Source organism: Aspergillus pseudonomiae (genome assembly GCF_009193645.1).
Source record: "Aspergillus pseudonomiae strain CBS 119388 unplaced genomic scaffold BDV37scaffold_56, whole genome shotgun sequence".
Classification (NCBI taxonomy): Eukaryota; Fungi; Ascomycota; class Eurotiomycetes; order Eurotiales; family Aspergillaceae; genus Aspergillus; species Aspergillus pseudonomiae.
In genome coordinates, this window is record NW_022476048.1 from 81,121 (window position 1) to 106,883 (window position 25,763).

At 48.2% G+C, this 25,763-nt stretch overlaps 8 protein-coding genes across 8 annotated transcripts in view; 3 read left to right on the forward strand and 5 right to left on the reverse strand.

Annotated features, from left to right (window-relative positions):
* BDV37DRAFT_253474 (uncharacterized protein) overlaps window positions 1–596 on the forward strand; it is a 1,210-nt gene extending 614 nt beyond the window's left edge. Inside the window, exon 2 of the mRNA XM_032082538.1 lies at window positions 25–596. Coding sequence (XP_031939324.1) covers window positions 25–441 — 417 coding nt within the window. The 3' untranslated portion in view covers window positions 442–596. The remainder of the gene's footprint in view (window positions 1–24) is intronic.
* A 183-nt stretch (window positions 597–779) lies between these two features.
* BDV37DRAFT_295695 (putative DSBA family oxidoreductase) lies at window positions 780–1,817 on the reverse strand (the record flags this gene model as incomplete). The annotated part of the gene is made up of 5 exons (XM_032089950.1): window positions 780–1,163; window positions 1,287–1,411; window positions 1,529–1,569; window positions 1,637–1,715; window positions 1,784–1,817. The coding sequence occupies 5 exons, from the start codon at window positions 1,815–1,817 to the stop codon at window positions 780–782; spliced, it is 663 nt and encodes a 220-aa protein (XP_031939325.1).
* Window positions 1,818–2,213: 396 nt separating this feature from the next.
* On the reverse strand, window positions 2,214–3,572 carry BDV37DRAFT_295696 (short chain dehydrogenase family protein; the record flags this gene model as incomplete). The annotated part of the gene is made up of 5 exons (XM_032089951.1): window positions 3,276–3,572; window positions 2,794–3,222; window positions 2,635–2,732; window positions 2,511–2,582; window positions 2,214–2,459 (listed from the first exon to the last, which is right to left on the reverse strand). Exons 1-5 carry the CDS (start codon window positions 3,367–3,369, stop codon window positions 2,214–2,216), a joined length of 939 nt encoding a protein of 312 aa, XP_031939326.1. The 5' UTR covers window positions 3,370–3,572.
* BDV37DRAFT_295698 (transcription factor domain-containing protein) lies at window positions 3,573–6,122 on the reverse strand (the record flags this gene model as incomplete). Its single annotated transcript, XM_032089952.1, has 5 exons — window positions 3,573–4,867; window positions 4,922–5,068; window positions 5,118–5,540; window positions 5,587–5,662; window positions 5,717–6,122. 5 exons carry the CDS (start codon window positions 6,120–6,122, stop codon window positions 4,279–4,281), a joined length of 1,641 nt encoding a protein of 546 aa, XP_031939327.1. The 3' UTR covers window positions 3,573–4,278.
* Window positions 6,123–6,260: 138 nt separating this feature from the next.
* On the forward strand, window positions 6,261–7,601 carry swc5 (putative Swr1p complex component (Swc5)). Its single transcript, XM_032079262.1, has 2 exons — window positions 6,261–6,751; window positions 6,814–7,601. Exons 1-2 carry the CDS (start codon window positions 6,399–6,401, stop codon window positions 7,505–7,507), a joined length of 1,047 nt encoding a protein of 348 aa, XP_031939328.1. The 5' UTR covers window positions 6,261–6,398; the 3' UTR covers window positions 7,508–7,601.
* A 467-nt stretch (window positions 7,602–8,068) lies between these two features.
* BDV37DRAFT_166807 (T2 family ribonuclease) lies at window positions 8,069–9,558 on the reverse strand. The gene is made up of 5 exons (XM_032079261.1): window positions 9,036–9,558; window positions 8,808–8,986; window positions 8,616–8,731; window positions 8,307–8,502; window positions 8,069–8,247 (listed from the first exon to the last, which is right to left on the reverse strand). Exons 1-5 carry the CDS (start codon window positions 9,278–9,280, stop codon window positions 8,126–8,128), a joined length of 858 nt encoding a protein of 285 aa, XP_031939329.1. The 5' UTR covers window positions 9,281–9,558; the 3' UTR covers window positions 8,069–8,125.
* Window positions 9,559–11,057: 1,499 nt separating this feature from the next.
* Window positions 11,058–11,809, forward strand: BDV37DRAFT_166791 (GNAT family N-acetyltransferase). Its single transcript, XM_032079260.1, has one exon. The coding sequence runs from the start codon at window positions 11,231–11,233 to the stop codon at window positions 11,768–11,770; it is 540 nt and encodes a 179-aa protein (XP_031939330.1). The 5' UTR covers window positions 11,058–11,230; the 3' UTR covers window positions 11,771–11,809.
* Window positions 11,810–15,719: 3,910 nt separating this feature from the next.
* Window positions 15,720–17,109, reverse strand: brlA (C2H2 type transcription factor BrlA; the record flags this gene model as incomplete). Its single annotated transcript, XM_032089953.1, has 1 exon — window positions 15,720–17,109. The coding sequence occupies one exon, from the start codon at window positions 17,107–17,109 to the stop codon at window positions 15,844–15,846; it is 1,266 nt and encodes a 421-aa protein (XP_031939331.1). The 3' UTR covers window positions 15,720–15,843.
* Between the last annotated feature and the right edge of the window lie 8,654 nt (window positions 17,110–25,763).

The following is a 25,763-nucleotide window of genomic DNA, read 5'->3' on the forward strand; positions in this document are numbered from 1 at the left end:
AACCTATCTTGCTAACTCCCCCAGCCCCACGCACATATCAAACGACAAAACATCACCACCACAGCCATCGCCATCTCGGGCTTCCTCACAGCACTAGTGGGCCTCATATTCGCCATCCATCTCCCGGGCTCGAACCCCCCAAGCGGGTTCTCGGAAGTAGAAACGCTCCATTCATGGACCTGCAAGTGGAAAACGGTGCATGGGCCGCTGTCGTCGAAGGTAGATGACACCGTCACCCCGCCGCCGGCTCGTTTTGCGCGTGACTGTGAGCTCACCCGGGCGTCGTTTGTCCTGACAGGACTGGCTGTCGGGCTGGCGATCCTCATGGGGGTGGCTGCTGGTGTGGGGGTTTGGTTTGAGAGAAGTGTCTCCCGGCAACGGGGACAGGATACTTCTCCGCTGCAGAAGGTGGATATCATGGCGAAGTATCCGGGTACTTGAAGGTTATGTGTTGGTATTGGTTCGGGGTTGGGTGTTGGCACATACTGCTGGGTTCATTGTTGTGCTGGGGGGAGGGGTTTAGTTAGGGTTTTAGTCTATGTCGCTTGTCTCTGGTTAGACATATGTATGTGGAGTAATTCCTAGGATTATGTGTATTTCTTCTGGTGTTTGTCGGTTTGCAATGTATACTATGTTCAACATGTAGTCAATCACCCTAGGACTGAGATCTGATATACAGTTCTCGCTTGCTTCCTACTATACCATCCACTCAATAATAATATTCATATAAGCTTTCTTTACAATCCTAATTCCTAGATCTTAAATCCTAAATCCTAGTTCTAAATCCTAGCCTTTAACCTCAAATCCTCAAAAGGCAGCCCCAAAAACTCCCACATAAAATGCCACCGATCACTCCCAAAGAACGGCTCCCCCTTTCCCTCGCCATTCACGACCCAGAACCACGGGCACCCAAACGCGCCCAGCTCCTTCACGGCTCTCTCCGTCGTGGCCGCCAGCTCAGCCTTGACCTCAGGCGAGCCCGCAGCGGCGATAATCTTCTCGACTTCCTCAGCACCGAACACAGTCCCGAGAGCCCGGGCCAGATTCTCGGGCTTGGAAATGTCCAATTGGCCCTTCCACATCGTCTCGAAGCAGCTCTGGAAGGCCGCTGCGAGGGTTTGCTTGGGGTGGGTGTTTTTGATGTGGGTTAGGGCTCTTTGGGGCTGGATTTGTATTCTGTTAGTCTGCACTTCCTTTTCTGGTTGGGGTTTCAGGTCTGTATATATTGTGCTGGGTAGTATAGTGTATAGTATATCCAGTACTGGCAAAGATAAAGATAAACCTACCAAAAGGGACAGAATAGGGAACCACGGCGGAATCTCGAAATCATGGCCGAAGTATTTCTGGGCCCGTTTGCCGTCGTACTTTGAGTAGGCGGCTTTGGCGGGGAGGGTCCAGGGGGGTTTGTTTCCTTTTTGTTTTCCAATTCCGTGCTTAGTGAGGTGTTGTTTTACTTCTCTCTCGGTCGGTAGTGGGAATATATATATGTGTGTGTGAAAGAGAAAGAGAGAGGTGTATAGAAACCTACCACTGCCTACATTAATCCCGCCCAGAAAGACGGGGATATACCTACGAGCAAAAATCAGTATCAATCCAGCGCATTGGAAAGAGTAATAGAGTATAACATGTTACATACTCAATCTCCACGCCCAGGCTCTCCAACGCAGCGGCATTCTTCTGCAGATACGTGAAGGCGTAGAAGCTGTATGGCGACACTTTTCATGTGATTGCTATCAGCGATTGATTCAGGTTCAAAAGGTGGCTGTTTGGTATAATGGCCTACCGCAGTCTAAGTAGCATTCGATTTTCTTGCCCATTGTTCTGGTTTCCCGGGTTGAGTGTGTATGGGAGTTAGTTGGTGGGTTTGAACTTTGGGGTGGGTTATGGGGAAGGTTTTAAGCTGTTGATTTATCGGCGGGGATGATATGCCGAGGATGTTTGGTGGTCGTTTGGCCGACGGCGGGTCGGCTTGGTGCTGGTTTACCACAACGTGGTATCTGTATTAACTGGATGTTATTTTATGGGATGCAGTAGATGGGGGAAGGGGGGGGGGGGGTATATTTAGGTTAACTTGAGTCAGTGTGGTCTTCATCTATACGGTGCTTATCATGCATTCAATGGTAAGCTGGGCTCTCCGTGCGAATTACTTAATGGCTATAGAAAACAATTCAATAAGATATATATATCGACGCTACTAAAGTAATTCAATCTATCTACATCTTCGCCCGCAGCTTCGTACTGTCCATCCTCATCCCCTCGTCATCCTGCTCGGCTACTTCCAGCACTGGCAGCTCCTTTGGCATGATGCGTCGTGGATTGGAACCCGGGACCACCGAGTACTTCGAGAAATCCGAGACTCCGCAGTATTGGCGCAGGAAGTCCTCGTCGAGCGCCAACATTCCGTTCACGGTCGCTGCAGGCGTCTTCAGAATGCCAATAACGGCGTCGGAGAATACAGTCTGCGTTGTCTGGTTAGAGATGTGATACAGGAATGCTGTCAATGAACATACCGGCTTCCTAAGGTCGGCTTTACGAGAAGGGTCCTTCGACGTAGTCATTTCCGTCGCAGCTGATTCGGTGCTCTGCATAAATAAGTCGTAATCCACAACCAATTTCCGTAGGGAAGTGACATACCGTAGCTGGCCAAAGACTGGTAATCGCCATATCCTTATGACCCTGTCTCACAAAATCCATCGCAAGACCACGAGTAAGAACGCTCATACCGACTTTGCCTGCGGAGTATCAGCATTAAATATTCCCACCGTAACTGAATACCGACAGTAAGCAACATACCCATGGCATAGGCCGTCTTCCCCCTAAAAAACCTCGAATAGATAGGCGGCGACACAACAATAATACGTCCCTTCCACCCATTCCTCTCAAACTCAGGCAGCGCTGCCTGCACGCTAGCATACAATCCCTCAGGGTTGACCCGCTGCATAAGCTGAAACCGCTTCGTGGGCGTATTCGCGATGGACGACCACCAGATTGCGCCGGAGTTGTAGACAAGCACGTCTAGTCTTCCCGCAAGACGCACGGTTTCTTTCACCATGTTCTCAACTTGGGAGACATCGCGGACATCAACCTGGATCGCGAAGGCTTTGCCGCCGGCTTCTTTGATCTCACGCTCAACAGTGGCGATGGTTGATTTGTTGGAGTTGGGGTCTGGTGGGAACGGGACTGTCTCATAGGCGTTGGATGTGGTTTTGGCTGCCACGGCGACTGGGTTTCATTAATTGTTGGTTTTTCTTGATTGGCGACTGTGAAGGACTTACCTGTGTAGTCGTTCTTTGCCAGGTCAATGGCGATTTGACGGCCTAGGCCCCGCGAGGCGCCAACGACTAGGGCAACTGGCTTGGGTGATGTCATTGTTGAAGCTTGACTTGTGGTCTTGTGGTAGGCAATTGTAGATTCCTCTCAAGGTCGCGCAGCTAATCTACTTATATACGATCATGGAAGTAATGTAAGTATTTAATCCGGGATCCATTCACCTCAGTTTTATCCTCGGGACGTGGGCTTGGTTTGTCATTCTTGGATCCCTGACCGATTTGTTAGATGCCGACCCGAGCTCGGCTCGGCCCATACAACAACATTATTAATCTCCACGGCGAGTAGTTAGACTATACATGATATTGTCACATATTCGCCGCGCCAATTTTAACCGCTTTGATTTTGAAGGCTTGCATTTGAGTGTTACTGCAGCTGAAATACTGCCTATACCTTACCTACTCTAATAGCCGGTGTTCGAGAGACCTTCCAAGAAACTTTAGGCCTCTCAATATCGCCCAGGGGAATGCGAACAATTTTGAGAACTTCGACGGCGTCTCAGTTGAAAAAGTACTGTGCAGTATTCTACTAGCCTGTCTTGTAAAGTTGTCCTCGATGCTCGTTTTGGTTCGTCGTCTGGAAAGATAGGGGATCCAAGTCCACCTGTCGTCCTTCCCAGCAACCAAAAACAGATTGTAATTTGCACGAGCGGAAACAACAGCGTCAGGATCCAATGTTGCTTAAGACACACATTGCCTCTCAGGATGGCCTTCAGTGGCAATCTTTCGTCGCTCAACTCAAGCATAGCCGTAGAAGCGTTATGCCGTCGATCCTTACTGATGTGCGACGATTCATGCTTGGACTTTTGCGCCCAGAGCCCAATTGAAGCGCAAACTTTGTTTGATAACCGCCAATGTGTCACGAAGAAAGGCCACTGATACGGCTCTTAGATACATTCCGAGTAGGTAGATGTACCACTCAAAGTAAATTGAGTTCTAAACACCCCGATCGTCAGGTCCCATTGTCGGTCCCCTGAGAATTCCCAATTCGGATAATCTCTCGAAGATTTTGCAACACCGCGGTAGGCTCGCAGCTTTCTAGCGTATCTTCAGGACCGCCTTGGGAGATATCATCGACGCTACCGGGAGTAGCACTAGAGACAGACCCAAAACGCACATCTCCTACTCCACGGGATGCAATATCCGAGCCTTGAGACTGAAGCAAGGCCGTTTGTCGCCTCTGAGTTTCTCGCGCCAGGATCTGGAATACAACCCTGCTCTGCGGAAGGACAACCTGTTGTAGCTTTGGCCGTTTGAATGATGTTGGTCTCCGAGGTGCTTGGGGGTCGTCTGGTTTGTCCCCAAGTGCACGTTTGCGACAATCTTCCACGGCGACTGACAGTAGTCTGTTGAAATGCTCTGGAGTTGTCATTGTTTGGAAGAATTCTAAGAATAGCGTTGCGATGGGCCATGTCTTGGACAATGCCTCCAGTATTTCGAGACTGGATTCCAGTTTCAGTCTGATACCATGTAGGAGAGATGGTAGTGAAGCATCCATTTGATGTTTCAAGGTAACGATGGACGTTACGGCGTGACAGATTCTGTATACTTGTTAGGAAAATGTAATATGATACGAGTGTGCACGGACAGCATACACGAACGTAGGTGAGTATTGAAGCTCATTATGCGAGAGAAGCATCTCCTGGATTGAAACTATGGTCGACGCAGCGTGAAACGCCGAGCTCTGGGATTCATTGGATGAATACGGGGCCTGCAGTAAATGCAACTGGCATACGATTGTGCTGGACACTGTTAGCACACCACAAGCTTTCTAGGCAATAGACAACTTACTAGAATGTGGAGAATAGTATCGCTGACAGAAATGTGTGGCGCGTCTGCCTCCAATGTAGCTCTGGCGGACAAGCTACGAGCCATTCATTCAAACCAAGCTCGCATTGCGCAGCTCCGACACTCCGGGCAGCTTGAGTGGATCTTGCCGACAGATTCAAGCATAAACCTAGATCCATAAGTTGGCAGAGTTTGACATACTCCATAAAGAACCTAGCTTGAACTTCACTTTTCGGCCCAGATGAAGCATCTCCATCATGCTCGACAAAGTCACTCTCTGTCAGCGGCTCTACTGTGCAGTCGCTTGGATTAATATGCAATGGCCTGCCAAACGCCGCAGCCACGGAGCGGTCTCGGGTATACAATGTCCACCATATCCGTTTGCGGAGGCCTCGTTGTGAGGGTTGGAGGTCAGTGTATATTTCACTGTTTCACTTAGTTCGGATTCAAAATCACTGGTTGCAGATTTTACCTCTCATGTAGTCCAAGCTCCTGTGCCAAAGCAATACCCAGCCGGCTCCAGTAGAATATTCCACTTTCAGTAAGATCTTTGAGCAGTCAACACTACTGAAAGATGAATCAAGGTGACTGTGAAGGCATACCGTCAGGACCTTCCCAGTAAGCACCTAGCAAGATCACAGATTGAACGACAGTTATCTGGTTGGTTTCATAACCAGCGTCATATAGTGCCTTAGCTTTCTTATAGAACGTGCGCGGCGACACGGTATACTCTTTTGAGCCCTGCTGGTTGGTAGAGCATCGAGATGCAACCATGAGCATCGCCTGTAGCAGTAGAATTGACGGTAGATCTTCCGCGCTGTTATACTGCCTCATGAAAGCATGACGGTCTACCACCGGCAGTATTGGCGCTATCCATTTGAAGAATACGTCTACAAGCGTATCCTGGACAGCTTTAGGCGGGAGACCAAAGGCATCCCGACGGTGTAGAATTTCGAGTTCAAGCGGCTCCAGATGATCGGGATGGCATATTGAATGGTATTGTGCCATAGAGACCTATTATTGATAAATCAGTCGAAGAAGCATGAAAGGCGCCGAAAGTGAAGTTGGACTTGATCATGTCTAGTCTGCTTATCGACCTTCATATCAGACACCTCGGCTCAATCCTGATTGGCTGGAATAGATTATACGGCCCAGTCGACAGTTAATATCTCACCGCCCTGGCAGAATTTCTTCCATTCTCGCGCCTGTATGAGTATCACCTTTCCTATACTTTGCGACTCATTCTAATTCAGTTGAAAGAAATCTCTTTCAGGCCACAGAATCATGTCGGCCGATCCAGCTACATTACAGGACCTCGACCTCGAGGACGAGCAGTACGACTCCGCCGATGACGAAGACTTCCAAGTAGACGCGGCCCAAGACGACGATGGCCTCACCGGTTCCGATAGCGACGAGGAGGCCGCAGAACCCGCGGCCAAAAAGCGCAAGACGGGAAAGAAGGCACCGGAGCAGGAAGACAACGGTCTCGACTCGGGCGACGAAGTGACGATTCAAAAGGCCAAGGCAAAGAAGGCGAAGAAGCAGAAAGGAAAGGACGATGAGGATGATGTCGATTTTGACGACGATGAGGGTGGCCCTGGCGGCTTCGTTCGGACACGAGCCATGAAGATGCGAGCGTGCGCTCCCCTTCTTCTCTTCGTTGTTGCGTCCGATTGGTACTGACTTTGCCGTTGTATAGCCAGGAAGAGCGGAAACCTCTCGCGAAGATCGATGGAGCAACTGTCGACGTGGATGCGCTGTGGGAGAAGATGAATGCCCCTGATACGACCCCGGGTCTCCCCCCCTCGCAGGCAGAGAAGAAGAACGATACCCCGGTCGAAGAGAACAAAGACGCGGAGATGCGTGATGGCGGAAACCCCGTCACTGAGGAAAAGCGACAAGCGAGTCAATACTCGGAGGAGATGGTGAAGATCAAGCGTACTTACAAATTTGCGGGCGAATGGATTACGGAAGAAAAGATCGTTCCTAAAGATTCAGCGGAGGCCAAGCTTTATATGGCCAACGAAAAGGAAGTCGAAACAGTGACGGCCGCCGAGAACGCCGCAGGTTCTAAAGAAGCTATCAAAATCCGCAGACCCCTTCGAAAGGTCTCCCGCTTTGACCCGAACCCAACTGGATCTATCAAAAAGAGCTGGGAGAAGCAGCCTGTCGCGGAAACTACAGGAGAAGAGAGTGCTCGTGGTCCCAAGATCAACACCGTCGAGAAGTCGCGCTTGGATTGGGCTGCGTACGTCGATCAAGCCGGCATCAAGGACGAGCTCAGAACCCACAGCAAGGCCAAGGAAGGTTTCCTTGGTCGTATGGATTTCTTGGATCGTGTTGGTGCCAAGCAAGAGGAAGAGAGAAGAAACGCGCGTTTGAAGGGGTTATAAAGGACTTTTCGAACCTCTTCCTTCTGCGTACAGATTCGTCTGAATTGGAACTGCTTTGCGATATTCAACACGACTAAACACCGGGTCCATTCAACTTGCGTTGCCCTCTCCAGCTTCGAAAGAAGATCGGTATACATAAGACGTTCCGCGGGATTGTATGACGAATACCTAAACCCTCGTTGCTCATATGGGCGATGAGCTTGCTGACCATCAGCTCAAAGGATATCCGTATGTGCGTCGTCTGCTGCTGTTGAGCGGTAGGAGTCAACTCAGGCTAGTAAAGGCGCACATATCGCACATGCAGCTACCCTACACTTATAGGGACGTCCAATTCATTTCGGACAGTCATCGCTTGGTCAAAGCGATACAAACTCAAGAGAACAGTTGTATCAGGCTGATGGCCTTGAGGTCTCGCATCGCGTCAAGTACGATTCATCACATGTACGGCGCGATGGTACCAACACTGAACAAACTACTGCAAGGGCATTGTGACAAGTACACATAGCTCCACATATATCAAAGTCTCCTAATAATTATGTACATACATCATTGCACAACCTAACACTCCAGTATATATGCAATACTTGTAGGACATACAACTTCCATCTTCTAAACATCTTAGTTGAAGCGAACAGACTGGCCAGCCTTGCCACCACGGAATTTCCAGGCTGGCGCGGTGGAGTTCTCGCCCTTCTTGGGCAGGTACTTAATACCAGAGGAGGAACATTTAGTAGACGTAACTGGCACCGAATTAGCTCACTTGACGGCACATAATAACGCATAGACTGGAGACACTTACGGGTGTCAATTGGCTGGTACTCGCCGGTGATCGCATTGCCCTTGGTGTTATAGAAATACCAAATCTCGTTCAGCGCACCGTCTTTGCAGCCGATATAGGGCTTCTTGCCATCATGAATCGCAGCAAGAGCAGATTCGATCTCACTTCGTTCGTAGGTCTTGGAGGCATGGGGGACGATACCGGCTTTGGCGAGAGCCTGTGGTTGTTAGGCATGGTTTCAGAAGATCGAAGGGGAGAAATAGACAGGGATTAATCAAAGAGAGGGGGAAGAGAGAAGAGACAAATGAAGAGGAGAGGGATATGACAAACCTTGTAACTATCCAGACCTTTGAAAAGGTCTACGGTCTTCGCCAAATAATCAACCACTTCCTTCTGCGGGGCGTAATCTTTGTAGCAGCTTGGTTCAATGGTGTTGATACAGGTACCTTTTTGATACACGGAGTTAGCAATCAACGAGCCTTAGAGCGGCGCGCTATAGCCTGTAGTGTAATTGATGCTTACCGTGCTTGTTCCACTCGTGCTCCCAGAATTCTTCATCCTCGCCTTCATAGTTGGGCCAGTATTTCTTCATGTAGGACAGAAGTTCGGTCTGGCCCTGCTCCTGAATAATTGCGGTGATGTTCGAGTACTCCCGCGACTTGTCGCAGTACTGCTCGTAGCTGCCATCGCAGTTATCAGGCCTAGATATTGTCAGTTTTACGCACCGTGTATGATGGTTTCAGCACTTACCAGAGACCGTGGATGGTCCAGGAGTCGGAGGGACCAGCTGGAGGATCTGTGTCCCAGAACTGTGTCTGCAGGAGGGCACCTCCCGGCGAATTGAGACAGCAGGAGTCGGCTACTGCGGTCGAGTTCTGACAGCTGAAGGGAGTATCCTTCGGGCAGGACGGGAACTCAAACACTGCACCTGCAGCCAATTGCATGGCGCTAAGGGCGAGCATGCCCATAGATGGGAGGGAAGGTGTGGAAAGCATCGTCAAGGGAAATCAACGGATACAAGCCCTAGCGGGAGATGATGAAAAGAGATGGCAATGGGAGAGGCAGGCATTGCACCTATTTATTTAGCAGGCGCCCCATGTGGTCTACAAAGACCAAGAAAACAAGCGTGTTTATTGATTAGCAAGGAAACACTTCGCTTCGATCCACTGACTGTTGATAGCGGCACATGTCATGATAAGAGCGACCTGATTTGAGGGGAGATAGAATCGACCGGCCGATAATAAAAAGCAATGAGGATCGGACAAGACCGTCAAGACCCGCAAATCTCCTGATCCCGTTAGCCACTAAATATCGACCCCCGAGAGCTTGTAGCCAATTGCAGAACGTCTCGCGGGTTTGGAGTAACAACCCAGATGCCGTCGGGGCGCCTTCGGTCGAAAGCATAGGAGTGGACAGAAAAATCAGGGCAATGTCGATCGCGGACGATTGCTTGAGCACCATGTATCAGAACGTTGCATCGGCCAACTGCACCATTCGTACTCGCATCCTGCTTCGCCAGAGTTTACGAGCATTATGTCCCTGCACATCTCTTTTAATTAAACCGTCTGGTACACGTGTCTGTCGAATTGATGTGAAGGGCCGAATAAAACATCGGCCCGCCCTTTAGCTTCGGTCGAAAGAGCGAGCTAAAACAGAATGGCGGGGAGAAGAAAAGACGAATCAAATGGTTCCATAAGAATACAATCTCATTGGAGGTTATTTGTGTGACAATGCGCCCGTTAGGCAAAATGGCCATTCGACCTCCGAGAGAACAAGTGATGCAAAACTTGACAATCACAGTAACAGAGAGGTTTGTGTTCTTCGCTCTTGCATGCAACTTCTTGGGCGATTTTTTCCAATAAAAGACTTGGCGCAATAATATTGAGAGCAAAGGCCAGAGCGATCAACAGCTCTCGCCGAGACCAGTTTGTGGGTTCACATGCAACAAGATGACTGCAGCGAGATAGCGAAGAATCATGCCCCCACGTTTGACTGTATATGCGAATGTGTCAACCAAAGCAGTGGTCACCGAATATCACGGCAGTTAGAAGGCATCCTCATCTTCCGAACGAGTGCCCAACGAGCAACCGGTCAGTCCTTCGGTCGCTATGGAACCAACGAGGGGGGGGGACCACGCATTTAACAGCTGGCACTTCATCGGGAATCAGCAATTTCTATCTCACGATTGATGGGAGACAGAACATGATAAACTAATCCATATGTGACATTTTCAGTAACATTCGAGTCCCAGATTTCTGTCTGAGAATCTGGGAATTGTAACGAATCGACACTTGTTTCAACGTAAAACAACCAAGTCACAAAGAACGATGACTGTGTGGGCTCTGCATTTTCATGATGACTGCATACGCAAAAAGGGAGATGCTAGTCATATCTTCGCAAGTGCCTGCGATTAAAAAGTCATCATCAGATCTTTTGACGAGGAAACTTTCGCAAATATGATGAGGCGAGTCCGAAAAAGATGGATGGGGTGAGAGTCCAAGATAACGTGAATGGAGTAAGCGTGGTGTCGCGTGAGCTTTCTCTGCTGCCTTGACAGCCTGAGGCTGCCTATCAAAATGCCAGCCCCTCCCAAACACATTAAGCAACAAGAAACACAAGTTTGTGTTTTTCTACTTCACATTGGCAAGTGTATTTGCAATCATGCCTCATCCGCGGATAACCGCAAGACGGATGTGCCGATTGATTGAGTCATAGCACCGTCCGACACCGGAAAACCGTGCTGAGGTACTCCGTATAACGATGGAGAGGATGATGCTACAGGTCACAAATTGTGAGATCTGAGCCCAAAAACCGGGGCCACTGAGTTGAAGAATATCGGCTACCCATTCCACCAGTGGCAATACAGCACTCCTTTCCTTCAGGCCCAAGTTAACCCCCGCGATTGGGCGGCGTTCCGAGATTTCCATTCAGAATATCAAACTACAATGACGAGCAACAATCCACCATTTCGAATTGCCCCGGCGCATAGCACAGAACATTTCGAAGCAGCCAAAGCACTTTTCACATCGTATGCCGAATGGCTAGATCTTGATCTTACCTTCCAAGGATTCGCCTCCGAGCTACAGTCCCTTCCTGGGAAATATGCGGCACCCCATGGGGAATTATTACTAGCTTATAGTGCCGACGAGGGTATCCCGATCGGATGCGTGGCTGTCCGGCCTCTCAAGCAGAGGTCGGTAGAAATGCAAGGAGATGTTCAAAGCCATAGAGGATACTGTGAGATGAAGAGGCTGTATGTCTCTCCCGAAGCACGGGGGACAGGACTGGGGAAAGCTTTGGTGAATTCCATCGTGAAGAGGGCGAAGGATCTCGGCTATAAGATGATGATGCTCGACACCCTTCCCTCAATGATAGGGGCCATACAGTTATATAAGAGGGTGGGGTTCGTGGAAATAGCTCCTTATTATGAGACTCCCTTGGAGGGGACGCTCTTTCTCGGGTTGGATCTTACACAGAATATATAGACAAAACCCAGAATATCAGTCTGAAATGCTTGTCTGAAGAACAAGACCAGTAAACGCGCCCCGGGGGTAACCAGAGACAATAAATTAGCAATGCTTCAAGTCAGATACTCAATCTCCATGTCAAATAATTTCTCATCTTGGATGATGTCCCTATGAAAGAGTACAGAATACATCACACAACTACTTAGATTGACGAAACATCGAGCCAACACAAATAATGTACTGAGCAGTCATGTACTCCAACTCAAACCATTAATCTCAAGTATTGCGGTTAGGGCACTCATCGCAGATGCCTGCATTATACCAAGAGGTAGTAGCTTTCATAATCTAAGAGGCGATTCAAGCAAGTAGTATGTCTTCGTCTCTATGCAAAACCGTGTAGCGATTGTCGAGTCGACCTTGTACATAACTACATCAACGGGGCCAGAACTAAGTTTTTTATGATAAAGCAGTGCGAAACTTGGTATAATCATAGAGCTATATAACTATTCTATTGTTAGCGTTAACGAACATCAAGATATAGAAGACAAGACTTGTGAGGAATCTAGGGTTGTGAGCCAGCGAGAATATAGGAGTAATTTAGATTCTTCCTTGTTGGACTTATACTTGGTGTGCAAACTAGTAAGGGCGCTTGCATTAAAAGGGGTTATCGCTGAGAGGTCGTGATCATACCTTGATGATCGACTCCGGATGCTGTTTCTCTACGGAGCGGAGGAACATGACCGTAAGAGGACACCAAACATCAGGCAGGGACAAGTCCTCAACATGTGCCCCCAACGCGGCCAAGTGCACCTTCTTTTCGAACAAACAATCTCACCCAATTTGCCAAAGTCAAAGAGGTCAGGTCGGCAACTTCGAAACCCCACAAGTCCTCTCAAATCCTACCAAATGGCACACAAATATTGGGCGAGGGCAAGGCGAATAACCATGCTGAAGAAGAGGATCATCCCTCCATGCATATGATATCATATAATCAGACTATTAGCAAACCAGTTTCTGCAGGCGTGGTGAAACCCATCTCATCGGTATCCCAACACCTGGCTATTATTTGCTCATCGAACAGGGGGTCAGGAAATGATCTTTGCAGCGTGTCAAGTAAGGACGGGGAAAGGAGAAGCATTGATTCTGTTCTAGCAGGATTCCGGTGCAGATGGGTGTGAGGTCGGTGAGGGAAATTACTCAAATTCAAATCACCCTCACCTGACCTTGGCTGTGTTGTTGCCTGCAGGGTTTTGTCCAACGGCTCACTCGAATCACGCCGGCGGTAAGCCGTTTAGTGTATGGACTATTAGCACTACCACCACAATGGGTTGGCGGTATGGTTCATGCAAGGCTGCGCCCGCCCATGCTCAGCCGTTCTTTTTTCTTGGGATCGGAATTAGTTTTAGAAAAGCTTCCGCCGCATAATAAACTATCATCCGACATGACTTCGGAATTGTCGGATTGAGCTAAGAGAGCCAAGAGGTAGTATCCGAATGCCGCGCATTGTTACGGTGCTTAAGTGAACTCCGATAGCGAGGATAGTGTGGATGTCGTGAAGCTGAATATGTGGTGCAACTATCATCAAACCAAATCACACCGGAGGTTGGCCAATCAGTGGGGGCACAAACAAAAATGCGCATCGAAAATGCTACCATGACATGGGGTTGGAACCAAGTAGGACGTCTTAACCGTGGTTCATCTGTTCCTTGGAACCAAGGAATTTCGAAGGACTCGGTACCTAGTGGAGCGATGGTTACATTCCATGCACAGTATAGAATGTCCGTGCAGTGGTATATTTTTGTCGAGGTGATACAAGCTGGAGAAGGTGAAATCCCCACTGGGTTGGTAGGCTGCTTGTCGGGATTTTGTGGTTGTCCATCCTCATCGATCACTACCAACGGTGGTAGGTGGAAACTTTTTCCTCGGATCCACTGAGTATATCATTCGTCCAGTTCGCACGAGTCATGGAATGTAGCACAAATGTCTGACAAGTTACGACCTGAGACCGACGCGAGGTACCTGGTACTTCGCCATCGGTGGCTAAAGGTGTCTAGACCAAGTATCAGATTCACCTCAGCATATTCGCCAAGCTCACCAGAGACTAGTGTGGCCCCACTTCCTCGCAGATCATCCCGCCTGTGATTCAATACTGGAGATGATGTGGTACCAACACTGATCTTGGTATGGATAGCCATTAATTTGTGGAACAAACTAAATAGTAGACGTGCTCAGGCAGGTGAGACAATGTGGTAAAATGAGAAAGGAAACAAGGAAGAGAGCGTGTCTAGCGACACATAGTACGATTCGGAGTGGGGTTAGATTGGTAGAAAGAAATAAACAGAGAGAAGGAAGATGACAACAGGAAACCATAGAGGTCCACGGGTACGGAGTACTTCAGCTATAATCCGGACGATATACTGGATTCAATCATGTTGCAGGTACAGTACTACTAGAGTAGTACGAAGTTCAAGGTATGAAAATTTAGTACGCGCCGCGTAAATCGTGATGGACTGACTTGTACGGAGTAAGCATCATCCGTCTTCCTTTGGAAATGAGTGCTTCAGGGGGGAAAAAATCATTATGAGATATTAGTACGAAAAGGACACAAAAACATGCACGATGAAAGGGAAAAAAAAAAAAAAAAAAGAAAAAAAGAAATTTGGTTTACTATGGAAAGATCGACTGCTACTAGTCGTGTACAGTACTGAGAGACCATCAACGACTGAACCGGCCACACTCGTTGGCGGAAAAGAAGATAGAAAAGACCATCGATCATACGCAATGGCATGTGGGGACTATTGTCCATTAAGCTCAAGCGAAATCCCGGTTTCTGGAATCCTTAGCTGGATGCCATAATTCCGACGTTGGCAAATAACAGTCACCCAGCGGTGGTTAGTCAGTTCAGCCAGCGAGGTCTAGTCCATGACTGTCAATACCTGGGGGTGGGTGGGTTTTGACCCATGACGATCCTTGCCCACTTGTCGGGGACCTTCTGAAGCATTAAGTTGTCAACAACTTGAACTTTCCCGAGCCTCTTGGTTCCGCCAATAGGGACAATGCCATTGGTCTGGAATGTGGGCTAGTGGAAATAGCAGCACTCAGTGGGGCCGGATCGGCGGCGGTTGGACCTAACCAATGCATGTATGTACCTACTTTAGTACCGCTGGTTATAGTCATACATACTGTACGGAGTACTTACATACTACATACATACATACATACATACGTGACGTTGGGCACACATCTCCTGGTATGCACTAGTGTCGTCGGATCAGATCGGATTGCTCAGCCCCATGTCGATATCCGAAGTAGGTCCAGTACTGGCACTGGAACAATGGCCTCCAGACTGGGGAGCCAGCGCCCCCTCTCCCCCAAAACCCCACACAACACGATAGGGTGAGCCTGGTGTGTTCGCAGAGGTCCTCCCATGGGATCCTGTGTCCTACCTATCAGTCGGTTTCATGAAGCGATCGACACTCAATTAACTTTGTATTGATGATAGCACGCTAAGCCACAAGTGAGCCGCAGAAGCTGATGCATCAGAAAAATCGAGAGGGGCCACAATACGAGACTAAGAGCCACTGAGACGAAGTCATAATCAAGTTTGTATTTCTTTTCCTGGATTTCAATTCATGTTTAGTGTCTAGTAATAGATTATTTCATGTAGTGTTCAGCAGACAATGGACCAATCAGATCAATAAAATCCACATAGCCACACCTCAGCGTACAGTAACCCCTTTTTTCTGTTGGTTCCTCCCAAGGATGTCGTATTATTCAGATGTAGATTGAGAACCTCTTGAAGAACAAAGGAAATAAAGAAAAGAGAACAAAAGGAAGTAGAAAGACAAAGGAACATATGCAAAACGCCCAACTATAAGGGTAAGATATAAAAAGAAAAAGAAAAAAAAACATAGAAGATAGAATCGCGTCAATCGGATATAATCAGAGCTGTTTTACAGAAACGCCGCGAAGCGCCGACCTAGGCCGCCCAGGCCCCGCATGTCAGTGGCCATCTAAAGACAAAAGAAATTTCGGGTGTCAAAGGGTATCATATAAGGATCAACCCGTAATGTCCTTTCGTACTGTGAAACTTAATCGTCTAACACGTCAACACTGTATTCACGAGTATCCGGCATTGGATCATCTAGCGTTGAGCCGCGAATAGGGCGCCCATCCTGTGTAAGTTGTCCCCGGAAGTCCGGGTCGTAGTCTGGGCTGCTCTCATCAAGCGTGGCAACGTATCGGTTGCGACCACCCCGCTTGCTATGTGTTTTGGTATAATGGGCATTCAGGTTGTCACTGCGAGAGAAAGCACGCTCGCATTCAGGCACCCAGCAGACATGAGGCTTTTCTTTCGAGTGGCTCTTCATATGTCTCTTCAAATGCTCTTGCCTCTTGAAGCGACCTTTGCAACCGGGTTCCTTGCACTTAAACTGGACCTGTTTAATAATAGACGGAAGGTTCTCCAGAGACATATTTTGTCGAGAAGACTGCTTCCTGATCATCTTTCTTGAGGGATGACGTTGGAGGCGATTAAGACCGTCACGGAACTGGGGTGACTGCTGGAAGTCCTCCATATAGTCTCCGGTTCCACCGGACAAGCGGCTAATGGGCGTGTCGGGGCCAGATGCAGTTCCAATGGAGCATGAACGAATTGGCGTTGTAGGGCTGTGTGTCTTGAAAGTCTGAATAGACGTAGGGAACTCAGAGTACGAGGGCGGCGGAGTTACCGGACCGACCTGAGAGGGGGCAATGGTTTGAGGTGCAATGGACTCGGTGGCCTGAGGAATCCACGGCATCATGTTCCCCATAGACATAGATGGCGCCACCCGCTCAGCATGGTGGAAAATAGATCGCGATAAACAAGGATTGGTGGCGGCCTCTGGCAGATACGCGGCATGAGGCCGATAGTTGCTGCGAACCATAGGAGGGCAATGGGGCAGGGTGTGGGGGTATGGGAGGCTGTGTGTTCCGGTCTCATAGGTTTTCGGCGCATCCGAAGGAAGCCAAAAGTGCTCCACGTTATCATCGTAAGCGGACAGAAAGTCGGGCATAGGCATGCGGTCCTGTGCTTCCATGCCACCGTAAGACATACCCAGATTCTCATTGGAAGTCATCCCCGCTAAGCGGAAAGCACTTCGCATGGGCGCATTTCCAGCATGTCGCTCGTAGGCATGTCCTGGGTATGATCCAGCGTCTTGCCACCCAGGTGAGGCCAATGAGCCTTGGCTATAGATGCTGGTTGGGGTTGGTGTAGGGGAATCCATGGGTGAGAAGCTGGAAGTCATCGAGGGGCACTCGTTGGAACCCAATGAGTGGCAGTCAACTTCAACAGTGAGATTGTTCTGAGCTCTCATGTCTTCGCTGTGTCTGGGGTCACAGTCTTTCCGTTGTATGTCAATGTTTGTGCCTATTGAAGCACTGTTTAGTATGGATAGTCTTGGTATGCAGAGGCTCTTTTGTGCAGATGTCGGACGGTATCAAATGAATGTGAGAAGGTATGTATGTTATGACACAAGATTACAGTATCGAGAAAGTGCAGTGAATTGGTACAAGGAGGGGAAGTAAGACCAAGCAGGACAACTAGCAAAGAGTGATAGACAGTATGCGTGATGGTCTGACAATGAAGGACTATGTTGCCAAAAAGCACTAGGAGAAAGAATGAAGGAAAGTGGGCATGAGTTTAGAGAGAGAGAGAAAGGAAGGATGAAGAGAGAAGATGAATGTGAGGTTGAGGTTGGGGAATGGAGGAGGGCAGACGAGGTGAAATAAACAAATCGCTGGGGCATATAAACCGGAAGGGTAGAAGGACCGATGGCACTTACAAGTCGAGGCCATTGCTATTCTCGGAGAAGAGAGAGCAAGTCGAGACAAGAGTCAAAAAAAGAGTTCGAGGCGCGTCGCGTGCCTGAGAGACCGAAGCAAGGCTAGGAATGTAGACTATAGAGTTCCTCGAGTAACCGGGAACAAATGGTCCAACGGGTGTCCTAGCTTGGAGGAAGGTGGCCGGTTTTCGAGGAGACCGTTTCCTAGGAGCGCGAATGTCTCTGGATGAAGGACCGCGATAACGAGGATTGGCGTCAAGTAACAATTCTGAGTCGCGACGGGGCTTATTCCTGTGCTCTGAGTCGAGGATGGAGCGGTTGAAAGGGTCTCAGTTGTATAGTTATAAGGAAAGCAGGGAGGATAGGACCAGCAAGGGACGACGGTTCCTGGGAAATTGAAGATGCAAGTGAGGACGAAATGTCTCAGAGTTATTAAGGTAGATGAGAGCAGGATGGTTGTATTAAGATTAGAGATTGGAGATCCCGATCCTGGTCTTTAAGGTAGTTGATTAGTTGTTGGGTTAATGGGATGAAGGAAGATGAAGAATGACTCTTGGGGGGGAGTCAATGACCATATTATAGGATTGTATCGAAACGACAGTACAGAGTAGTAAAGCGTCGCAAAGCGTAGCATAACAGGCATAGAGAGGCCCGCAGAAAATAATAATAATAATTAATTAATTAAACAAAACAGAATTAAATAAAAATAAAATAAAATAATAATAATTAGGGAAAAAAAAAAGAAAAAGAAAAAGAAAAAAGAAAAAAAGCTAGAAAATCAGAAATCGAAAATAGACTCTTGTTCCTGTTGCCCTACAGACAGTAGTAACTTTCCTTTCCAACGAACTCCTCTCCTCCCGCCCTATGGAGCCCCCTCACATGCCATCCATCTGTTTTTTCATGAATTTTTTATTTTTATTTTTCTATTATTTATCCTTTACTAATTTATTCAATTATCCTCCCTTAACGAGAGACTAATAAATAAATAAAAAAGAACTTCCTCTAGTTCTGACTATCTACTTTGGAGAAAATCAAAAAGCCTACTTTTATTCTCCTAAGTTTATCGTCACTGAACCCTTTCGATTGACCCCAGTGGGCCCTCGTGAAACACAGGTATGGTTACTAAAGATGTACTCCCATCGAATTACCGGCCAATCTACTAAGTCATTTATTTCCCCATCCATCGTCACGATCGCCTGTGGAAAAATACGAAAACAGAGAGAGAAACAGAAGGAAAGTCAATAAAGGAGGAGGGTTGCAAAACTCGAACGCGAGTACGTACATGAAACGAATGGGTGTGAGGCAAACCCCCCATATTGGAATGCTCCAAGTCCAGAGTCTATTCGATCCGCAGCCACCGTAGGGGTCGACCATAGAACAATAATGGTCATCAGTAAAACCAAATAATATTAATTTCGACACATACCTGCGTACATCAGCAAAACTCAACCTTATTGATGGGGATCATCAGGTCTATAGCAAGTCACCCAGATTCTCGGGAATCTTCCCCGGTGTCTACTTCGTTGGTAGACGCTAAGATGCTCCGTCGCACCGGACTAACTCGCCTGGGTCGTAGTGCAGGTCTTAGTGTCCTACACAGAGTACTATGATTATCCACCCGGCGTACGCTAATGCTGCTTAGGCTCACCCCATGGATAAGGTATGGGAATCCTAAACTGTAACCTGTAAGACACTGGCGAAACCCTCTTAGGAAATCCAAATCAGTCAATTCGTAACTCTTGTCTAAGAAAAGTCGTAAAGGAATTCGGTATCCTCCGTGCCCACGATCAGCTAGCCGCAGGGACCCTGAATGATGATCAACGCCACCAGGAAATCTCCATGTGGAGAAGGGGGGTTGTTCGACCTCAACATTGAAACATTATTGACGATACAGAATCGTAAGGGGACAACTAATAAATCACGATGGATGAACGGTAGGGTTTCAAGCAATCTTGAAAACGGGAAGATAAAAACATTTTTTTCAAATGGTCATGATAAAAAGAAATGGTATGAACAAAATAAAAACTAAATATTCGAGAGGGTTCCACTAGTCCGCGAGAGTGAGGTCATGTCCATCCTCATCTTGTTCATGATCTTCATGCTGGCATATTTGGTGCACGGTTCAGGTACGCGACATGCATATTTATGGTACGCAAGAGTGCTAGTAGAAATATGGACGGCTTGGACGCCACCGCAGGCCCCAACGTTAAGCAATTATTATCGACTGTGTTCGGGTTTAAACGCCACCATCGCGACCACTATAATTGGGTAGCCCTCGAAAATTCAAAAGGTAAGAACGAGCGGGGTGGGGTAGGAAATAGAGTCCAACCGAAATAAAATACAAATACAAATAAAAATAAATGGGGGGTAATAATTAAAACCACATAAAAATCAAACGAGGAAAAGAACCAGGTATTCGAAGGCTGGACCTGCTACTGCTGGTAGTCGACTCGGTACCCCGTACTTACTACTGATTCGTATGGGAAGAACGTTCGGGCGGTTAAGAAAGGTTCCACCGGTTCAACATCGTTGCCCAAATCCCGTAAAGTCTAACCAAGGAGGCAATATATAAATACTACTTTGAATGCTTAATTACTTGTTTTGTCCGTGAATAGACGAAGGTGGATTTACGGCTTAATCGGAATTAAAGCCAGAACCGACCCCAGTGGGTAACTTTATTCATCCTCTCGCCTCAATGAATGCCACCCTTAAGGAAGAAACCCTTCGGCCGAAGGTGGTTCAGTCAAAGCGAGAGTAGAGGTTGGGATGAATGTGGCTCCCTTCGGGTAACCCCACCCCGGGGGATATCGATCATGATTCCATGGTTAGAGTCCAATAGATCGAGATGGCAGAGTCAACAACAATGATCTACAATGCGTGTTGGTCCGCAGGTACTCGCTAGCCTCCCGAATGCGCGCTCGGGAGCCATCAAGGAAAATGAATTGACAGTCAGGGAAGAACGTCGGGGTCGAGAGTGAAGCAGGGTAAGAAGCTCCTGGGGAGGATCTTGGTAAAAGTCTGTTCGTTGATAGTCGGTCTGACTCAAAACTGTAAGTCTGGGGACAGACGTTCCCAATCCCGGGACTCCATCTTTGATTTCCTCTGAGACCTTGGTACGTACTGTGAAGAGTGGACTGGAGCCTAGTCTCCATGATAATGGTATTATTATTCAAGTGGGACCGTCGATACCCGTCCCCATTCTTGCCAGGAGACCCGCTATACACACTAGACGTGATGTTAAGCTGACCATCTGTGGTCAGACGCACATCATCCGCCAAGACTCAAGACTAACAATGGATTTGGACCAGTCGAAGACCGAGGCATTGCTTGGTTTCTGCAGGTCTGAGATTCATGCCTTCCGTTTTAATTATTTCCATTTTCTTTTGACTTTTGCTTTTTTTTTTTTTTTTTTTTTTTCCTCCAATACTCGTTGTTTTCCCCATTCGGGCCCACCAGCCGCACCTATCGCAAGCCCACCCCCCTAAGGGCGAGGTGCTAACGTACCCATGCCAGATGTCTCCCTCTCAATCAGGAGCCCAGCCTACCACCGCCACTTCCACTGGAATGTGGGGTCCTATGTCTTCCTCATGATGATAGGGTCGAGCCAGTCGCTTTTACACTCTCCCACTGCGTCACGAACTTCGTGATTGGGATTCCAGCCTCGTTCCATCTTCCAAGAAAGCCCTGATTCATGTACTCGTAAATGGTTTCTCTTATCACACCCAATGATCACTTTTTTTTTGCCCCAAACGGCTGCACCATTGCTGGAGACTTGAGCAATGCATAGCCAAGTGGACTCCGAGTCACCGAGCCATTCGACCGCCTTTCCTGAAGCCGAGTTTTTGATCTGTCACGCGTCAGTTGGCGTTCGATTTAAACGATGAGGGGCTCTAATCGTCACGCGAGAATGAGGTCTCATAGTCGACCAGTCAACTGCCTGAGCACGTCGCTGAATTTCTTGGACTCAGTGCACCGAAGGCGATGAGACCAGATCGTACACCAACACAATAACCAACCGGCCACTGGAGGCTTGCGTGAGTTTTTTCCGAGCATCGTGGGCATTTCCCTCATGATCTCACCCGGTTTACGTACCAGCATATTTTGTGTAGCTATCCAGATACCACAGAGCTGTGGCCAAGTCATTGATTGCAGCTTAGTCTGTGACCTCACTGGAAGATCTCCTCTTGTTTCGCCGGCTATTACGTAGACAGATAGTTGTCTTTCTCCATCACTCGGTCGGATCTTGTTGGCAATGTATGCAACAACAAGAACCGATCGACAGACGCCATGTCACGTTCAGAGTCAAACAAGATCTTCGACACTCGAGTCGAATATGCATAGAACGAGCAGGCCGTCTGAGGGATGCAGCTACAGATAAGTGCGGTGTGTATACATCTGTCACGATCCCTGTTTATTTCCATTTCCTTTGTCACTGTTAGTCATTTATCTATCTTAATATTTCATGTATTTAAGCCTTCCTCATTTCTCAAGAAGTGAACATAGGGTTATGCGTGGATGGTCCGTTGGTGCCTATCGGTGTGAATGGGCCATTGGAATAGAATGATTTGAGTTATTTGTGAGCTCTCGTGTGGGCATCGCCAGTGTACTACTAAGAATAAAGATGACGGGTCAATACCTTTACAGCAGTACCCCTTAAGGTACAAGAGTGAGTTCGACAGCTCCCAGCGGTCGGAGTTTGTCGGTAGGCGTTCCACTTGGTGCCTCATCGGCTGTGCTAAAACGGGGTACCACATCTCCACCAGCGAATGCCTGAGGTATACGTCTCGTTGAGTCCCTTCAAAAGTTAGCGTAGTGGGCAGATCTGCGCTCCAGACTTCTTACTATGTGGGAACCAATAAGCCGGCGGGACCCCGTCATCAACCACGATTGGCGAGGATCTCACGTCTGTGCTGATGGATATATCGATTGGACTCTCCAGAGTGGACAGGTATTACTAGAGAGTACTAGGTACAACCATCGAATAGATATGTAGACCTTCGCGGTCCAATTCGTGGTCTAGAATCAATGGCGATCATAGGGAATAGGAGTTATAACTAGTACGAGACGCTGTAGTGACGCAAAGGGGACGAGAAACTGTGAATACTTGCTGCTGAGCCACCGTCGACCGCCACACAGTCTGTCTAAGCCACAAGTGATCTGTCAAACCCCGAGAGTCTTCCAGAACGGTAAATCCCCCTTCGGTGGCTTCATGCAAGAATCCCAAAATGTCGTTGTCTGTTTCCATTCGTTGACTCTCAGTAACGACTCCATAGGGCTTGGACGCTCCAGGTGTCAATCATGAAGAATGAGTCGCTGATCGTTGCGTCCATTTCGATCAAATAAAACCTTCACGATTCAGAAACACTGCTTCGATTAAACTCTACCACCCTTGGGCCTCTTTCTGTCTTCGTATCGATTGCTCAGGCCCCGAAAGTGGCTCTGAAGTTATCGATTCACTATTCCTTCTAGACACAAGAGTGTGCGAAGCTTGTGCGGTAACTCTAATCCCCTCACGTATACTACGCTTTTGGTCCAGGTACAGGACAGACTTCCTGTTCTCGGGCTTCGACCAAACCCCGCATCTTGAATCTTGACTCCATTGACTCCACCGCTTCAGGCTCCTGGATATCGCTGCCCTCAACGGTCGACATTGTGTGATTAGGACAGTTCGTTCCAGTTCCTTATCCCTTTTCCTTTATTCCACTCTTCATTCCACTTTCTTGTCTTATATTTACTCGGTGACGTAGTACCAGCTTTTCGAGCTCCACTGACAACAGTGGCTAGCTTGACCAGATCTTAATTTCTGATGATTTTCATACAATGTACAAAGCTAAATTTGTATTGTTGAACCCAGAAGGCGACTACGATAAAGATACGCCGCAGCTCATTCGTCGAAAGAACCAGGATCTCTTTTCCTCGCTCTCGTTTCTTGACCCTGCAGCACGGGCCTGTATGCCGCAAGGAGTCAACCGGACAATTCAGGCATCCCCAGGCCCTCTTTACTGTTCCTGCGGTGGGATAATCGTCTTTACCCCACCGATGATGCTGCCAAGGCTGTTGGAGGATCGCTTCTTGCTTAATCTGGGTTGCATCAATATATTGGATCTGGAGGGGATCAGCCTCATTCCGTGCACCCCTTCTTACGGTATAGACCCGGACCTCCGTGCATCCAAAACATATCGAGATCCTATTATGGATCGCTCCACCAATTGCCAACGGTTCTCACGCAAATTATATGGGGCGGTTCCCACGACCCAACCCCTGTTCAGATCTAGACTGTTGCTCCTGGATCTCATTCTCCATGCATGGCAATCTTCAACACCACGTCATGATCGTGAAACCAAACTCCCCATCCTACAATTCCTCTGTGCGTGTACAGAAATCTTACCAAAATTACAACAACCCCCAGCAAGGTTCCTGATGTCCGCCACAATTGGAGGATACGCCCCATATTTCCTGTGCTCATGCCCTGAAACAGCCGATCTTTCCTTGTCATGGAAGGTGAAGTAAGTACAAAGAATGACTATTTTGCTCAATTCCAGGTACCAAAACGTTGAATTGGGTTTAATGACCTTTACGGTGTTAATCCACTCAGTTTGGGTCTCTAAAGGTGAGCTGTTTTTGTCGAGATTCAACCGAAGCTTCAAAGTGTTTACCGAGCCACATAGCGCCTCCACCTGAGCTTGGACTTGATCAGCATTGGCAGCGGAGTATACTCGTAGCGGCAGTACTACTTGGGGACGGTATCGTCAGTGCGCCCTCATGGACCACATCTCTAGTTCGATCGTAGTGCCTCGTATATCTCCGAGGCATCCTCCCTTGATGCTATCTTGGGCTAGGTGCTAACTTCATTAGGCCAAGCGGTGCTTGGACCTATTTCTGCAACAGTGCTTCAATAAGTCTGGGTCTTCACGATTAAATCGGTTTACCGCTTCAGGAAGTGTGCCGGTTACTGTGAGATGAACAATTACGAATCTTTTGTGCGAAAAGCCCACCCGTTCTTCATTGGTCGCCAAGTCAGGCCGGCAATGTGTCTATGAGCCTTCCGCGGTATGCTGATTCGTGTCAAGTTGATCTCTTGGTGGTTATTGCTGCAGGTACGTTGGCGATGTTGAATCTCCGAAGATCCGGGGAATTTCCCACCCTGAATCATAAGGGAGAGAAAGTTTCCAATATATCTCCCCTCGCGTTTCCCTTGGTGTCTGTCTCAAATACTATTTGATTGGTGATTTCTTGACGAGCCATATAGGGAGGGGACTCCATAATTAATTCAAAGCAGGATCTACGCCGGGATGGAAGATCCTCGCTTGTCTCACTTACCGTACAATGCCCCGTGCTTCACCCTATGCTTGTCTCGTCCAAGCTTATGCAGGGAAGCGCCTATAGTAATCGATCGCTAGGTTTTCCTTGTTCATGCACCGATGGAGTTCCCAGAAAGGGAAGATCCGATGCAGGCGGTTCGTCCTCTTATTGAAACCCCCTTGCGTCCAAAACTACCTTTTTCTCCCTTATCGCAGTCTCCAAAACAAACGAATCAGGCCAGATATCTTGCCACCATCACACCATCGATCAATAACAACGGTTTGAGTTGCATTGCATTGCATTGATGTTGTGTCTCGTTCCCGGTTCTGGCCTATGTGCGGGAAACCAAGCTCAGCCTAGCAATAATTATCATCACTCGTGCACCATGACCGCCTATCTGACCCAACGTCTGTGGGGGATCGGGTATCTGAGGGTACCTGGCTGTCCTTGCGCAACGTTTATCAGGTGCTTTTCTCATTCTCCACCACGTCACTTTATTGATCCATCCGGCAAGGCGGTGCTCGCAAACTATTGGCCACTAACCAAGGTCATACACAGCAATATCCAGCAGATCAAGCAATCATTAGGTAAGAAAGTTTCACCGTAAGCACCTGACAGTCTTCTTCTTCAGATCCATGCATTGGGGTGCTATGTTCAGACTGGCTAGGTGCAGTGATCGCCCAGCCGAAAGACTTCCATAACCATAACAGAGGCGTGATCCGATAATCCCACCACTGGGACCACATTGTGCCATGCTGCATACAACTTGTTGCAAAGGTACACACCCGACCACCCCGATACAGACCGCTAAGGCCCCTAAATGTCCCAAGTCTACCCAACCCAGCCAGCCTAATTCCAATACAGTAAAGCTCCATAGTTGTCCT